The 18,675-nt window shown below is 46.6% G+C and overlaps 1 protein-coding gene across 1 annotated transcript in view; it reads right to left on the reverse strand.

The window, feature by feature from the left end:
- The window catches only part of LOC138259612 (uncharacterized), a 107,790-nt gene that overhangs the window by 80,888 nt on the left and 8,227 nt on the right, over positions 1-18,675 (reverse strand). The window contains exon 3 of the mRNA XM_069207453.1: positions 16,710-16,963. Within this exon, the coding sequence (XP_069063554.1) occupies positions 16,710-16,963 (254 nt within the window). The remainder of the gene's footprint in view (positions 1-16,709; positions 16,964-18,675) is intronic.

An 18,675-nucleotide genomic window follows, 5' to 3' on the forward strand; every position in this document is an offset into this window, starting at 1 on the left:
TTCCAAACAACAGTGGCCATATCATCAGGGATGTCTCAGCCTATGTTTTCTAAGGTTTTGTCCAGAGTGTTGTCTGCCCTGATGAAATACATGCGGAGCTACATTGTTTTCCCTGAGGTGGGCGATTTGGCTACAGTGAAGGGTGATTTCTATGCCCTTGGACATATCCCCAACATCATTGGTGCCATTGATGGGACCCATGTGGCTTTGGTTCCCCCCAGTGAAAGTGAGCAGGTGTACAGGAACAGAAAAAGTGATCATTCGATGAATGTCCAGGTGGTCTGTTTGGCTGACCAGTACATCTCCCATGTAAATGCTAAGTTCCCTGGGTCAGTGCATGACGCGTACATCATGCGAAATAGCAGCATCCCTTATGTGATGGAACAGCTACAGAGACACCGTGTGTGGCTAATTGGTGACTCTGGTTACCCCAACCTGTCGTGGCTACTGACTCCAGTGAGGAATCCCCAGACCAGGGCAGAGGAACGGTACAATGAGGCCCATGGGCGGACTAGGAGGGTGATCGGGCGGACCTTCGGCCTCCTGAAGGCCAGGTTTAGGTGCCTGCATATGACAGGTGGATCCCTAATGTACTCACCAAAGAAGGTGTGCCATATCATCGTGGCCTGCTGTATGCTTCACAACCTGGCTTTGCGACGCCAGGTGCCTTTCCTGCAGGAGGATGGTCCAGATGGTGGTGTTGTAGCAGCTGTGGAGCCTGTGGAGAGTGAAGAGGAGGAAGACGACGGGGACGACACAGACAACAGGGACACAGTGATACAACAGTATTTTCAGTAGCACACAGGTACGAATCAACCCCGCCATTTTACATTTACTTAAAGTCTCCTTCCTCTCTACTGTCTGTGTTTCCCCCCAGTTCCTGTTAACTGAGTTGTGACTTTCCCTTCCGTTTTCAGAGCTGTGGGCCCCACTGCGTGACCTCTGCTTTGTTTGCCCATGGACTACAGCTGTGTGACAGTGGTATGTTGTCATCACAATGTAACTGAACATTTTGGCACCGTTATGTCTAATACATTTGTTCAAAATACAAGCAGACTCCAGATTTTTTAAGTGCAATAAGTGATTTTATTAAAGTGCTAAATTTAGGGACATGATTGAAAAACGGTGATGGGTGATGGTGGAGTAATGTTCATGGCAGAGTCCAGTTTTCAGTCTCACAGGTGCATTGTCCATATGCCTGTGGAAGGATGGAGCAGGGGCAGTTTAAGTTTGGACAGGGTGACAATGTGGGACAGTGGGATGACATCAGGGGGTATCCTTTGCTGGCGGGGGTCTTGGCATCCTACTCTGTCTTCTTCTGAGATCTCAGGTACCGCTTGCGGGGTGGTTCTTCTTCTGCAGGAGGTGGGGTTCTGGTGGCCTGTCGTTGTGTGGGGGCCTCCTGTCCACTAGCGCCGGCGGAGATGGTAGCCTAGTCTTGGTCCATGCTAGTGACAGGGGCCCTTTGTGGTGCCACATGGTCCCGCAATGTGGTGACTATCTGGTTAAGAGCCACGACGATGGTCCCCATTGCGGAACTAATGTTTCTCAGTTCCTCTCTGAACCCCATGTACTGTTCCTCCTGCAGTACCTGGATCTCCTGGAACCTGGCCAGTACCGAAGCCATCGTCTCCTGGGAGCGGTGGTATGCTCCCATGATGGAGGAGAGGGCCTCTTGGAGAGTCGGTTCCCTGGGCCTGTCCCCCCCCTGTCGCACAGCAGCCCTCCCAGTTCCCCTGTTTCCCTGCGCCTCTGTCCCCTGGACCGTGTGCCCACTACCACTGCCCCCAGGTCCCTGTTGTTGCTGGGGTGGTGGGTCAACCTGGGTGCCCTGTAGTGGTGGACACACCGCTGATTGACGTGTCCTGGAGACAGAGGCATGGGCCCGCTGGGTGGGAACTGTGCTGGTGTTCCCAGAGGGGGTTAAGTCTGCTGTAGCCTGTGGCTGTCTGTGGGGAACCGACTGTCCCGAGGTCCCCGATGGGCGGGCTGGTCATCTGGGTCCAGGGAGACAGAGCTGCTGTCATCACTGGGGGCCTCTTCTGGGGGTGGGATGGACATCTCTGGACCCTCCTGGGCGGTGTGGTGGCGTTCAGGTCCTGCAGGGGTATAAGAGTATGGTTATTGCTTCTGTGTGTGCCATTTCGTGTAATGGGTGGGTGGCCGTGTACCCCAGTGCTGGCATTCCCTTGTGGGGGCTTTTGTGACGGTGGCTTGTGGGGGAGATGGGTATGTGCAGTGGGCATGCTTTGGTGATCGGTGTCCATGCTTTGGGGACGCATGCAGGGCTAGGTTTTGGGATGGGTGGGTTGTGATGGTGAGCCATTTGCAAGGAGTTGGTGTGATGGGGGTGGGGGTATGATTTGGCATGCAGGTGGGGTGGGGGAATGAAGTAGTGAAGATTTGACTTACCAGAGTCCATTCCTCCGCCTACTCCTGCGAGGCCCTCAGGATGCAGGATGTGCAAGACTTGCTCCTCCCATGCTGTGAATTCTGGGGGAGTAGGTGGGGGTCCGCCGCCAGTCTTCTACACCGCGATGTTGTGCCTTGATACCATGGAACGCACCTTCCCCCGTAGGTCGTTCCACCGCTTCCTGATGTCGTCCCGATTTCGTGGATGCTGTCCCACAGCGTTGACCCTGTCCACTATTCTTTGCCATAGCTCCATCTTCCTGGCAATGGTGGTGTGCTGCACCTGTGTCCCGAAGAGCTGGGGCTCTACCCGAACTATTTCCTCCACCATGACCCTGAGTTCTGCATCAGAGAACCTGGGGTGTCTTTGGGGTGCCATGGGGTGGTGTGGATGAGGTGAGGGGTGGTGTATGTGTTGTAGAGTGTGGTGAGTGTGGTGGTGTATGGTGTTTTGTGCGTGGATATTGTCTGGGTGATGTTGTGATTTGCCTCTGTGTGATGGTCTACTCTATTCTGTGCTGTCTCTCTCTGTCCTTCAGTCGCAATTGTGGTCGTAAGGGTTTGTGGGTGATGTGGGTGTGTGTTTTATATTGTATTGGGTGTGTGGGAGTGGTGTGTGTATGTGTCTCAGGTGTGTGTATTTTGAGTTGTCCAATGTGGTAGTGTTTTGTAAAGGTGTGTGTATTTTGACCGCGGCGGTGTGTACCGCCAATGGAATACCGCGGTTGAAAGACCGATGCGGGGATTTGTGAGTCGGAATGGCATGGGCGTATTTCTGTTGGCGTGACGGTGGAGGTTTGGTCATCGCCAGTTTTTCGCTGGCCGTTGGTGTGGCCGAATTTTGTTGATGTCGGGTTTTTGGCAGTTTGCCAGTTGCAGGTCAGAATGACCGTGGCGGTTTACCGCGACCGGGGCGGTGTTATGGTGGTCTTCTGACCGGCGGTAAGCGCTTTTTACCGCCGAGGTCAGAATGACCCCCTAAGTCCTTTTTCAATATCTGATTGAAGATGGACGGTGACTCAGAAAACCCTCGAGGAATTCCGCACCAACTGTACACCTTGTCCAGGAATTTGAAACTGAATAAAAATTGGCTGTCCTCATGAATAGGCACCGAAAAGAATGCCTGTGACAAGTCCACAACTGTGAACCATTCTGCATCACACGAACCTGGAACATAATTACTGCTGGATTTGGCACTATGGGGCAACATTTTACCACAATCTCGTTTATTTTCCTGCACAATTCGAATCTTCCCACAAGGCTTTTTCAGACCCATTATTGGTGAATTACATGGGCTGCTCAACACCTCTTTCAGAACCCCTTGCTTTACAAAATCTGCAATTATCTGCGACACCTGAATAAGGACATCTTGTGCCATGTGATATTGTGGCACCTGGGGAAACAACGCATTTGGCTTCACTTGTACTTTAACCGGTTCCACTTCTTTTATCAACACCACTTCCTTTCCTGTCAAGTCCCACACATTCTCTGTCACTATTCCCTGTAACTCAGCTGGTAAGTCAGTCACTGTAAGCATTTGGAATAAGGTTATCAGAGGGTAATCCTCATTCGCGTTCTCAGTCTCTAGTTCAGAAAACTGACCATCATCCCCTTCGTCATCACTGTTTGTTTGCACGTCTATTCCATCATTAGAACAGGTAATTGAGCATTTCGTTTTACACAGTAAGTCTCTTCCCAGTAGGGACACAGGACTTGAATCGCAGACTACAAACTTATGCAGTCCCTGGAAGTTGCCAATCTCAACTTGCACCGGATATGTGATCGGGTTTGTCAAGTACTGGTTTGCTACTCCTACCACTCCTATGGTACGCCCAGAAAGTGGCAATTTTGGAAACTCTGCACTTCTGACTGTAGAGCGTGTAGCTCCAGTGTCAACCAAAAAGGAAACCTTGTGACCCATTACCTTTCCCTCTACATAGGGTCCCCTCTGATCTACTTCTGGGGATGCTGCAAGCCTGCACTCCTCACTCTCTGAACTGTCATCTGGCCATTCCTCATTCATTCCGTCTTCACCACGCAATGTATTATTTTGGCTCACTACTTGGCCTGTGACCTGCTGAGGAAGCATCACCTGTTGCTGTCCCATTGGAACTAATGGTAATTGCATTTGCTGTCTAGGTACCATGGGAACCTGCTGTTGTACTTGCTGCATTTGCGCTGGTTGAATACGCAGCATTTGCATTTGCTGCATGGGCTGTAGCCCCTGCATCTGAACCATGTTATTCTGGAAGTTTTGATTTTAACTTCTCATTTTTGGACCTCTCATATTTTGTATTGTACCGACATTTGTGCTTTGTTGAATGACACCATCCTGCACCGCATTCGGACATTCCCGCTTCCAGTGCCCCACGCCCCCGCATGCGTGACATGGTGACATCATTTTCATCCCTAGTACGTCATTTTGAACCACAACAGTATTCAAATCTGGACCGCGATTCACAAAACCTCTGCCTCTCGGTTGCGCCTGAAACACACCATTCCCTTGCGGTTGCTGCTGTATCATCTGCTGGATTCCATTCCCTTGTATACCTACCTGCGCTGCCCTTATCTGCATCACCATCACTTTCTCTTTCAACTTTCTCTGCTTCAGCTCAATCTTGTCACTACAGTATTTTGCATACAGATCAAATGATTCTTAATCATCTGGCTAACCTCTGGTCTCAGCTCTTCAACAAATCTAAATACGAGATGGTTCATGTCTTTCGGCTCAATAGCTTGAGTACCACTGTTATGTTTGAACGCTTTCAACAACCTCTCATAATAAGCATGGATGGACTCTTTAACCTCCTGTGAGGTCCGGTCGATTTTCTGCCAATCAGTCACTTTTGGCGACACTTTCTGCTTCAAAAACTCAATCACTTTATGATAGTACTTCATCACCTCCTCAGAGGGCGCTCCGGTCGTCTTATCCCTTGCCGGTTCCTGTGTCGGCCAGTCTACACCTCTCTTGCACTCAAGCCAAAAATCAGGTGGAACAATGATCTCAAACATGGTATTTAAGTCTTCCCAGAGACACTTCGCAAGCTTCACAAACCACTCATTTAACTGTTGCACCGAAAAACCTTGCAGTGAAATATTCCCTGCATGCATCATTGGTGAATGTGAAGCATTTTTACTTATTGACTGCAGGGTTAGCATACCTAGCCCAGCCTTTTTCATTGCCTCCAACGGGGCTTCAACAGGGCTAAGGTCTAACAAAGACCTTGATTTTTCAACTGCTTGTTCTCCCGGGGCCATTAACTGGGGAGTTCCCATGGTCCCTTCTCTTATTGTATCTTGGGTCATTACTCCCTGATTGTAGGAGGCTGGCCTGGTTTGTAGTGGGTACCAAGGGGTACTTACACTCTGTACCAGGTCCAGTTATCCCTTATTAGTGTAGAAGAGGTGTTTCTAGCAGCTTAGGCTGATAGAAGGTAGCTATAGCAGAGCAGCTTAGGCTGAACTAGGAGACATGCAAAGGTCCTACTATACCACTGGTGTCATATGCACAATATCATAACAAAACACAATAGACAGATATACTAAAAATAAAGGTACTTTATTTTTATGACAATATGCCAAAAGTATCTCAGTGAGTACCCTCAGTATGAGGATGCCAAATATACACAAGATATATGTACACAATACCAAAAATATGCAGTAATAGCAAAAGGAAGTAATGCAAGCAATGTAAAGTTACAATAGATTGCAATAGGAGCACATAGGTATGGGGCAACACAAACCATATACTCCAAAAGTGGAATGCGAACCACGAATGGACCCCAAACCTATGTGAGTTGTAGAGGGTCGCTGGGACTGTAAGAAAACAGTGAGGGTTAGAAAAATAGCCCACCCCAAGACCCTGATAAGTAGGTGTAAAGTGCACCAATAACCCCCAGAGAGCACAGAAGTCGTGATAGGGGGTTTCTGCAAGGAAGACCAACACCAGCAAAGCAACCAAAGTGGATTTCCGGACCTGAGTACCTGTGGAACAAGGGGATCAAGTCCAAGAGTCATGACAATGTCGAGAGTAGAAGCTGTGGATTCTGCAAGAACGAAGAGGGTTAGAAACTTCCCCTTTGGAGGATGGATGTCCCACGTCGTGCTGAAGCTTGCAGAGGTGTTCCCATGCAGAAAGACTGCAAACAAGCCTTGCTAGCTGCAAGGGTCGCAGTTAGGGTTTTTGGATGCTGCTGTGGCCCAGGAGGGACCAGGATGTCGCCACTTGGATGAGGAGACAGAGGGGGCGCCCAGCAAGTCAGGGAGTCCTCACAGAAGCAGGCAGCACCCGCAGAAGTACCAGAACAGGCACTTGGAAGAGGAGTGAACCGGAGTCCACCCGAAGACACAAAAGGGAGTCCCACGACGCGGGAGGACAACTCAGAAGGTTGTGCACTGCAGGTTAGAGTGTCGGGGACCCAGGCTTGGCTGTGCACAAAGGAAATCCTGGAAGAGTGCACAGGAGCCGGAGCAGCTGCAAATCACGCGGTACCCAGCAATGCAGTCTAGCGTGGGGAGGCAAGGACTTACCTCCACCAAACTTGGACTGAAGAGTCACTGGACTGTGGGAGTCACTTGGACAGAGTTGCTGAGTTCCTGGAACCACGCTCGTCATGCTGAGAGGGGACCCAGAGGACCGGTGATGCAGTCTTTTCGTTGCCTGCGGTTTCAGGGGAAGATTCCGTCGTCCCACGGGAGATTTCTTCATAGCTCCTGGTGCAGAAAGGAGGCAGGCTACCCTCAGAGCATGCAGCACCAGGAAACAGTTGAGAAGGCGGCAGGAGAAGCGATACAAGGTTGCAGTAGTCGTCTTTGCTACTTTGTTGTGGTTTTGCAGGCGTCCTGAGCAGTCAGCGGTCGATCCTTTGGCAGAAGGTGAAGAGAGAGATGCAGAGGAACTCGGATGAGCACTTGCATTCGTCATCTAAAGAATTCCCCAAAGCAGAGACCCTAACTAGCCAGAAAAGGAGGTTTGGCTACCTAGGAAGGAGGATAGGCTAGTAACACAGGTAAGAGCCTATCAGAAGGAGTCTCTGACATCACCTGATGGCACTGGCCACTCAGAGCAGTCCAGTGTGCCAGCAACACCTCTGTTTCCAAGATGGCAGAGATCTGGAGCACACTGGAGGAGCTCTGGGCACCTCCCCTGGGAGGTGCAGGTCAGGGGAGTGGTCACTCCCCTTACCTTTTTCCAGTTTCGCGCCAGAGCAGGGCTGGGGGATCCCTGAACCGGTGTAGACTGGCTTATGCAGAGATGGGCACCCTTTGTGCCCATCAAAGCATTTCCAGAGGCTGGGGGAGGCTACTCCTCCCCAGCCCTGACACCTATTTCCAAAGGGAGAGGGTGTAACACCCTCTCTCTGAGGAAGTCCTTTGTTCTGCCTTCCTGGGCCAGGCCTGGCTGGACCCCAGGAGGGCAGAAACCTGTCTGAGGGGTTGGCAGCAGCAGCAGCTGCAGTGAAACCCCGGGAAAGGCAGTTTGACAGTACCCGGGTCTGTGCTAGAGACTCTGGGGATCATGGAATTGTCTCCCCAATGCCAGAATGGCATTGGGGAGACAATTCCATGATCTTAGACATGTTACATGGCCATGTTCGGAGTTACTATTGTGACGCTATACATAGGTAGTGACCTATGTATAGTGCACGTGTGAAATGGTGTCCCCGCACTCACAAAGTCCGGGGAATTTGCCCTGAACGATCTGGGGGCACCTTGGCTAGTGCCAGGGTGCCCACACACTAAGTAACTTAGCACCCAACCTTCACCAGGTGAAAGTTAGACATATAGGTGACTTATAAGTTACTTAAGTGCAGTGGTAAATGGCTGTGAAATAACGTGGATGTTATTTCACTCAGGCTGCAGTGGCAGGACTGTGTAAGAATTGTCAGAACTCCCTATGGGTGGCAAAAGAAATGCTGCAGCCCATAGGGATCTCCTGGAACCCCAATACCCTGGGTACCTCAGTACCATATACTAGGGAATTATAAGGGTGTTCCAGTATGCCAATGTGAATTGGTAAAATTGGTCACTAGCCTGTTAGTGACAATTTGTAAAGCAGAGAGAGCATAACCACTGAGGTTCTGGTTAGGCATCACACAGGGAACACATACATATAGGCCACAAACTTATGAGCACTGGGGTCCTGGCTAGCAGGGTCCCAGTGACACATAACAGACACACTGAAAACATAGGGTTTTCACTATGAGCACTGGGCCCTGGCTAGCAGGATCCCAGTGAGACAGTGAAAACACCCTGACATATACTCACAAACAGGCCAAAAGTGGGGGTAACAAGGCTAGAAAGAGGCTACTTTCTCACACTGATCACACATACCAAGCTCACATTGGGCATACAATGGCACTGGCGGACCAACAGTAATTGGCAATGATATGGCAGCTGGTGTCTGACCTGGTCCCAAACCCCGTGGAGCAGCGACTCCAAAAGTTTGATTCTCTGAAGCCGGGGCAGGTACTAACGGAGGTCCTGCTGCTGGATTATATCCTGGTATCAGCTGTTGCTGCGGCTGGGGCAGCAATTGTGGAGTTGGCTCAATCTGTATTAACCTTGATTTTGTATATATCGGGTCTGGCGGCACTATCAGATTTGTGGTAGTCTCTAGTAGTGGGACGTCTGGATAGATTCTCTGTATCTGCTGTGGAGGTTGCAACTGTGTCTGCATGTCTGGTGCAGTGGGTACACTGACACCATTTTGTGTCGAAACCGTATCACTAGTCTGTACTGTATCAGTAGCTCCCTTCTCCTGCTTCTGGTTCCCAGGACCCGCACTAGTGCTTGGAACATTGTCGCTTACCGCATAAGGTGGCAGGCGATCATGTAATATCTGATTAAGAAACTCCTCATCGTCTGAGTCATCTTCTCCTATCCAAGACCTCTTAGTCTCTTTAGGCTTATTAGATTCCTTGTCTGTCTTATAGGTGGCTTTCTTCCCCTGCGTCTTGTCTCCCTGTGCTATTGCTGGGAACAATTTGAGTCCGTCAACTATTCCTCATCTCCACATTTTGCTCTCATTATCCCATTCAGCTTCAGCTAAAGTCTTCTCTGCCCTTTTTATTCTCCTCTGGAATTTCTGTTGTCTCTCTTTAATAGCCATTAAATCCCAAATTGCTAAAGCCTCGTACTGAGCTGGCCTCGGAGGCGGCTTTTGTACACTTAACATCCACCTCAAATTCTCTAGAACTCTCGTATTGAACGTTCCATGTTCCGGGAACGCCAGACATACCTCTTTTTCTGTCAGTTTGCGCCACTGTTTCATCCACAAGCAAGGCGTGACACCCTTTTCCTCCATGACTATATAAACTGGAGTACCCTCAGGCGGTGTAGGCTCCCCTTCACTCTCCATAATGTATGCGTCTCCTTTCAGAGCGCTCTTAAAAGCTTTGATAAAATTCATCTTTATGTCTTTCCTTTTGTTGTATTTAATCAGAAAGTAACTTTAATTCCCAGGACACTCTTCACCCACCTTTCTCTACCTATTGCCTCTCATGAACGGCAGCCAATTTGTGCGCGACCCCTCTCGGCAACTGACCTATCTCAGCACTCTCACACACTCTGCAGCTGACAAAGTCTTGCGGCTTGTCCGCCCCTCACTAGATTCATACCAACCTAATGCAAAATTACTGCAAGCTCCTTTAACAACAACAACTCAAATTTGTCGGTTTACTACAGGAAGGGTACACATTTGCTTTAGAGCTTTACAGAGATTTCACTTGAAGCCTCGGCCGCTACTCTCTCCTTCTCAGTTCCCGCACCCGCAAGCAGAATTCGACCCGCAAATCCTACTCTCGACTTGTCAATGGTTTGCTCTAGTGCACTTTAGAACTTGCCAAATCTCCATCGAAGGTTTCACTCACACAATTGACTCAAACTCGACTTGCCGACCACACCCGATGGACCTAATTAAACCGCACAAATTACAACATAAACCCAAGTGTCTCCTACACTTGTCAATATACTCCGGAGTCTTAGACCGCGACAGGTCCGTACAATAACAAGCAACCACGTGGATAATTTTGAGCACAAAGCGCCACACTCATATGAAGTACGCCGTCTTCCCTACTTTCATACTGTGGAGTACCCCCACTCCTACTAAAACAACATTTACCTGGCCTAAATACACACGAACTTAACAAATCGCCTGCAAAATGCATAAGCTGAGCAAGCGCCAATCCTACACCACACATGCTAAAACGCCGAGAACATCCCCAACTCACTTAGGCAGGCTCCGAGATCCCGGGAAAGTCATGGTGAATTTAGAAACACATCATACCTCCAATTTTCATTATCTCAGAAAAACAATGTAAACAATAATTCTCCGTCCTAAGGCCCCAAAGGGCAAATCGTCGCTCTGCTACCAGAACTGATAACGCGTCCCTTTATGATAATTTATTACACATTAGGACTCGTTTCAGGCCAATGAATCTTTTGACCCAGTTGAGAGACACCTTAGGACGAGATAGCTAATCAATATGTCAATCAATACGTCAATAATGTCATCAATATTTATCACAACAATACATTTCACCTTAGTCAAAGTCATCAATTAATTCAAGACACTACCATGACCTTACAGTCATGAATAACCACAGCAGTTTAGTAGAATTTTATGAAGTTTTATTCCCTATTGATTACAATTCTAAAAGCAGATGCGTTAATCTCAAAACTAAGAAACATAATAGCATAGTCACGATATGGCAACTTTGGTAAGATTTCATCAAGGCGAGAATCACAAACATCAGAACATAACACAGCGTGAACATAGATCAATTAGTAGAGTGTCAATAACGCGTTAGTTCAACAAAGCATCGTTTTGGTCGTTTGTCTATTTGCGTCAGTTTAGTGAACACCTGTCCTAACCACTGATTAGCATTAGCATGTTGGGCTTCATGCAAAACAATTTAGGACACCAATTTGGAAAACATCTAACTATGGTCCCTGTCAAAAGTAAGCAGTTGGTACCTAGAAAGGAAAAGCAAACAGACAAATCACAAATCCATTGTCATAGTTACCCTCCAAATTTTAGGTCAGCACACAGGTTCAGTCTTCGTCTTCAGGACATCAGACAAATCGCCATCAGTCAGAACTCAGCTCCGGGGCAGAATGGGCACTTCCCTCATAAGGAGGTAAAGTGTAAAATGGGCAAATCTAAGGACGAGGATGGTTTTAAGCAAACCAATAAGTCACGAAACAGAGTGACAAAGTTTCTGGATAAAATCAATAGCATTCCCTACCTAATTCTAAATGGCTCTCCGTGTCATGGGTTTTTATCCCTTTATCGTTGTACATTCCCCTAAAATGTCATTGGTCGTTGGTTATACCCCACTATATTTAACCTATTAGAAAACACATTAAGGCGGTCATTCTGACCGCGGTGGTCGCCGCTCGCCAAGCGGTTCCTACCGAAAGACCGCACCGCGGTCAAAAGACCGCGGCGGTCATTCCGGCTTTCCCGCTGGGCCGGCGGGCGACCGCCAGAAGACCGCCGGCCGGCCCAGCGGGACAGCCCCTTCAACAATGAAGCCGGCTCGGAATGGAGCCGGCGGAGTTGAAGGGGTGCGACGGGTGCAGTGGCACTGTCGCGATTTTCACTGTCTGCTAAGCAGACAGTGAAAATCTTTGTGGGGCCCTGTTAGGGGGCCCCTGCACTGCCCATGCCAGTGGCATGGGCAGTGCAGGGGCCCCCAGGGGCCCCACGGCACCCGTTCCCGCCATCCTGGTTCCGGCGGTGGACACCGCCAGAAACAGGCTGGCGGTAAGGGGGTCGGAATCCCCATGGCGGTGCTGCAAGCAGCGCCGCCATGGCGGGTTCCCTGGGCCAGCGGGAAACCGGCGGGACACCGCCGGCTCCCCTTTTCCGACCGCGGCTTTACCGCCGCGGTCAGAATCGCCCAGGAAGCACTGCCAGCCTGTTGGCGGTGCTTCCGCCGCACTCCGCCATGGCGGTCATGGACCGCCAAGGTCAGAATGACCCCCTAAGTCATTAATCTTTCACCCCATATTATTGTACAGACACTTCATTGGTCCACATGATTTACGTCTTCAAAGGTGGCACGTCCGGTATGATTTCATCCTTCTGAAATTCTTTGCACATCTTTTGGTCAGTAGCTCCATTGTCTTCACCGGTTTGAATGACCTTGTACATTACATTAATCTACACTGTTGCATTTTGTCAAATATCACTCTACAAGCAATGAAGAATTCTTGAGAATGGATCTACTATGGTTACATTCAGCTTCTAGTTTGAAGAAAACAAGAGGTCATGTCCTTTTGTGAGTCAGCACACTGCAAGATAGGAAAAATAAGTTTAATATGAGAGCCAAGCAGCTAAGCTTCGGATCATGCTAACTTAAGGCCTACAAGGATTTCAGCACAAATTCAATAACAAAATGATTAATAATTAGTATAGAACTTATTCAATATAACAATTTATAAACATTTTAGTCATCATTATTAGTCTACGTATATATTGATGGCCACTCCCCGTGGTCACATTTCAAGTGACGTTTAAGCAAAATTTTACTATTACAGTTTCTATGCGGCATTATCACACATTAATTCATAAACATTTCATGTTAATATAGATTATATAAGCTATGCTCTCTCAGAAGCATAGCCCTAACTATAACTATCTGGTGGTTTTGATTCCTTGCAGAGAAGAGTGACATACCTAAATGAAATGCACTGCAAATCCTGTAAAATAGTCTGTTGCATGAGTGTATACAAGTCAAGTCAAAAATCTTTATTCAGCCAAAATTATGGACATAAAAGCACAATAATAAATACAATCTTCACAGTCATAATAAATATAAAAACATAGCAACACTTACATATTAAAAGGCACAGCAAAATAAATGTTCTCAAATTATAATTTGACCCCATCCTTATAGGAGCGATAATATACCTAGATACAAAATATACAATCACTGAACATCCTAAAAACACCGCATATTAAAGCAACACGATTTACTAGTTTAGGACGCATATTTTTTTTTAGTTTTATAGAGAAATAATATAGCTAAGTACAGGAAAAACAACTTTCTGGTGTAGCTAAAGATTGCAGATACCCAAAACCATCTTTATGTGATGTAAAGAGCTTGTGCAACAGAATGGATTGTAGAAACGGAACTCTGAGAAAGCAATACAGTTTTCAAAATAACATAAAGTGCACAGTTGATTGTGAAGAGGCAGCATTGCTTGGACCAAGAGAAAGAAAGGCAATCCTAGAGATGACTAAAGGAAAGGCAGCTAAGTGATGAACCGTATTTAATCTTAACCTTGTGAACTGGAATCTGTGCTGGGGATTGATTAGTCAGGTTAAGTAAGATTTCATACCTGAAACATTCAAAATTTGCATGTAGCTAATAATAGTACCTATACAAAGGGACATTTCAATTCTGCCCTCCTACCTGTATGAAGAAAAAGTCCTTTCAACACTTATTTTTTTGTTTGAGGACCTATTTCTTCAAGAGAATCGAAAAAGGTACCCAACAATAGACTATAAATCTATTTTTAACATAAGCCAACTATAGGAAGGCTGCCATATCATCAAAGTTTAAACAATCCTCCAAAACTTCCAAAGAAAAACCGGCCTTAAGAGTGCTTGATATCTTCAGCCATAACAATATAGGAGCTACCCAACAAAATCCTCCACAAAACCCATTCCCAGTTCTAGATGTGAAATAAAACTTCCGGTGGTTTGGGGTATCACTAGCAGTCTACAGAAAAATGTATTTTCTGCTACCTGCATCTTACCTGAAACAGCACATCCCCAAACTCCTGCACCATGTACACCAAGCAAAAACACTTGCTCCCATAGAGCTGAGTCATCTCCCAAATTGGTTTACAGCCTATCCTTTAGCAAATCTGAATACCATTTCACAGGCTGCCCCCATGTTCTGCGTTCCCTGGTTGATTAGCCTCTCCCAAGACCCACTAGCATCAAGTGGAATGCCTAGATAGTTAAAAAAGAGTACTTTCTCTGTGAGCATCTCCCCAATGTTAAAACGTTTGGACTTAGCGCTTTAAGGCCCCCAAAATGATTTTTGGTGCTTGACCTTTAGATTTGGGCCATCATTACGACCCTGGTGGTGGTCAGACCGCCTACTATTGTGGCAGTCCGGCAGTCACATTACGACCATGGCGGATGTGTTCTGGTCGGACCGTATGCACCACTAGATCATGAGCCGTTGTCGGTCTGGTGGTGCTGGCAGTCCTGATCCACCAGGGCAGTGCTGCAAGCAGCTCTGCTTTGGGGGTTACGAGTCCCCTCTCTGCCAGATTTTACATGGTGGTAGCACTGCCATGTACAGGCTGGTGGAGACGGGGAGCAGGGTTCCCATGGGGGCCCCTGCACTGCCCATGCACTTGGCACCCCAGGCCAGCCCTGTCGCTTCACCGTACACACTGTAACATTGCCACCGGCTCAATTATGAGCTGGCATCAATGTAGTGGGCTGTTCCTGCTGGCCCAGCTGGCGGAAACTGTTTTCACCCACTAAACCAGCAGGAAACTCTAAAAGGGGCCTCTGGAAGGGGACCGCACTGTCTGTAACCCAACCGCAGGAGTTTGGTGGGCGGGCTTTTGCTCCTGCTAAACTTATAATGAAGGGCTTTGTTTTGTCATAAAATCATTAAAACCATTTAAAAGATTCTGAGACTGTTTGTTGTTAGTGCCAAAAGAACCGCATTGTCCGCATATAATAGTAGTGGGAAAACATGATTGCCAATTCGGGGGACATCTTTATTATATGACTTTAAAAAGGCTCCTAGGAAGTGAATATAGAATGAAAACAAAAAAGGGGCTAAAGTACATCCCTGCCTCTCTCCTCTAGTAATCCTTACTGGTTTAGTCCCCAGGTTGTGTATTACACACTTTTGTGATAGTGTTGAGATGCAGACACTTTACAAGGTCCAACAAGGAGTGATCAATGCCCACCTGATCCATTAACTCCCACAACATTGTCCTGTCCACTAAGTCGAAGGCACAGGAGAGGTCCATAAATGCCAAATGAAGGGCACCTCTCCTGGCCTTGACATACTTCCCCCAAAATATGGTTAAATTAAGAGCTTGCTCTACAGTCTCTAGTCTGGGTCTAAAACCTTATTGAAATGGTGAAAAAAACAGGCGGTCTCTGACCAGAATTTACCCAGGATGACCTGCCCAAGAATCTTTGCTGTGGAGTCTATTAATGAAATTGGGAGATAGAATGCTGGCAAATTTTGGTAACCCATTTATAAATTGTTACTTCAATAGCCTCTCTCCATAAAGCAATTAAATTACCCCTAATTACTGCCCTTAAAATGATAGTTAAAAGGGGGGGGGGCACAAATCTACATTGTGTTTAAATAGATTTATTGGGATCCCATCAGGGCTTAGAACCTTACTGTTGGCTGCGCTCTGGATGGCTTTAGTAACAGATACTAGATCTATATGATCTACTAACCAGGCCTCATTTAATGCTAGGGAATCTGACCTAGGGCCCTGTGATAGGGTCAGAGTAATGGAGACAGATAGGCGGTACCGTGGTTTGTGATTTCTTTATTTCTGTGGCATAAATATAGTACAGGCTTTGTTACAAGTATTTCTTCTTTCTTTTCTCTCTCGCTCTCTCTCTCTACCCTCAAACGATTTTCACCCTCTTGTTTTCGGTCTCTCTTCTTTTCCAGGTGGGGACTCAGGAGGCTCATAGGAGGAAAGAAGAACATATAAAGGTGGTTTTAGGAGATAGGTATTAGTGGTGTTACCATCTCTCTCTCTCTCTCTCTCTCTCTCTCTCTTTTTCTCCTTTCTGTCTTGTCTGCCCCTTTTCTTCCTGCCTTAGGACTTTTCTCTTCTCTTTCTTTGGTTTTATCTTTTCCGTTTTCTGTTCTTGGCTGGTTAAAGTCTCCTCTCATTTGTCCTTTCTCTTTTCTCTGCTTTTCTGTCTTTTTTCTCTCTTTCTTTGGTGCAAGGATGTCTTGATATCTTCTGCCTTTTCTCTCTTATTTAACTGGCCTGGTCTCTCTTTTCTTTTCTTTTCTTTTCTATGTGTGAACCTGTCTTTTCTTTTGGTTCTTTTTTCTTTTTTTATATATCTGTTCTGTGTCTCTAGTCCCTCTAACACCCAATTATTCGTGACAAGTGGAAGGAAAAACCCAAAGGAAAACAAACATATAAAGGAACCTAAATCGTGGCTGTGCACAGGTTATACACTATACTGTGTCTCCTCCCTCCTCCCCTTGATGAAGATGCAACCCACTCTGCCCGTTATCCCCAGTCCCAGTTTTGGGTTCGGACTGTACCTGACGGGGCCACGGAGCGTGGCCGGTCCGCTCACTAAGTCTCTCCTCCTGCCGCTCTCTCTCCGGCTCCTCTGCAGGGTTGTTTGGATTCTCCGCACTGCGTCCTAGTTCTGCTGCCGTCCTCTCCTCCGTTCCGTGCGCATCTTCAGCCACGGGGAAAAACTGCTCCTCTTCCTGTTCTGTCGCTCCAGGTTTAAAAACCCCACCATCATCCACAATCGTCCCGTGTTGCTTGGCAGCCGCCCTTCCCACATCTTCCGGGGCAGGTTTGCCATACGGGATGCACCCCAGGGGTATGTCCGGTTCACGTCTCCAGTTCCTGGCCTGCTACAGGCCCTTTCCATGACCAGCTCCCACACATTCTGAGTTTCAATATCTTAAGGGCAGCTATCGATTCAGGGCTGAACAATGATTTAGCAGAACGCTCTCAATGGTTTATTTTCATATGTTACATGCCACAATTCTGCTAATTTTAATGAAGCTCTCCAGCCTATTATCAGGAGCCCTATTGACGAGGAGCAACAGAAAATATCATTGATGGCTACAGTGATCAGATTGCTAAAGAACTTACTTGTTTTGAAATTACTCCAATTCATTTGAAACCCTTTATTTACAGTATAGCTTACAGGTAACTTTATTGTGTCTGATATCGTGTGGCGTAAATTAATAGCAAGACGTAAATGGATAGGATTATGATCACTATAGAGAAGGTACACCTTATAATACACAAGAGTACGTACAACATCAGTTGTCAGAAGCGCAAAGGGCCAGATGTATCAAGGAGGCCTTTTGCGAGTCGGAAATAGCGAATTTTAAGAAATTGCTATTTCTGATTCCCAAAATGCAATGTATCACATTTGCGAATCGGTAATAGCGATTTCTTAAAAATCGCAAATGCTATTACCGAATCGCAAATTGCGATACCCACCCCATTCGCACCTATGGGCCTGTAGGCCATTATCTGTGAATTTTTTGCATTTCCAAAATTGCGATTTCTTAACCAGAAATCACAATTTTGGAAATGCAAAACCCCAGGGTGCTGGGGGCCCCTGCTGCACCCCAAAATAATTTTTTGCAACATGTAAGGTGCACACATGCCAAAAGGGCATGTGTGCTTTACATGTAAATTTAAAAAATGCATTTTAAATGCTTTTTTAAAATTTGCACATGGTTACCACCAAGTTCAATTTGGTGGTAAATCGTGATTCCTAAATGCCCAATTCACATTTAGGAATTGCTTCTTACATGTGCTTAGAAATCGTAAATAAGGAATCCTTATTTGCGGTTTCTTATTTAGACAGTCGCAATTTGCGACTCGCTAAACACGGTCGCAATTTTAAGGAATCTCTGTTTTAGCGTTTCCTTAAAATTGCGTTCAGAATGTCTTTCATATATTCTGAAATGGCTTTTTGCATTCGCAAACGGGCGTTCGCACCGTTTGCAAATGCAAAAGCTTTCATACATCTGACCCAAAGTCTTTTGTGCTCCCCTTGCCCCTTACTGTGAAGGTGGGAGGGGTTTCTATTACCCTGGATATAAATATTCAACAAATAAGTCAGATTGTGTGTCAAGATTATCTGATTTAAAGCTTTTCCATAAGATGAGTGTGTAAAGTGGCTAATAGCAGATCCCAGAACGTTAGTAAACCCGCAGATGCAATTCCCACTATACGTACATTTTGTAATATTAAAATCACCTGCTCATATTACTGAAATATTATTATTCCCCTGACTATTTACAAAATCCAAAAGTGAACACCCCAGTTCTTCAACAATCTCTGCAGGCTGTGAAGAAAAAAGGTTTATGCAAAAATTTATTTAAATCACTTTAAACAAGTTGATAGTAGATGTAAAATTTGATAACATGTGGTAGACGCTAAGATTTTAACCTTCAGATTTACAATGATGCATGACACAAGAATAACTAAACCCCCATTTCCTCTCCCCACCAGTGAAGGTGTTGAATG

This window comes from Pleurodeles waltl, chromosome 9 (genome assembly GCF_031143425.1).
Source record: "Pleurodeles waltl isolate 20211129_DDA chromosome 9, aPleWal1.hap1.20221129, whole genome shotgun sequence".
Taxonomy (NCBI): Eukaryota; Metazoa; Chordata; class Amphibia; order Caudata; family Salamandridae; genus Pleurodeles; species Pleurodeles waltl.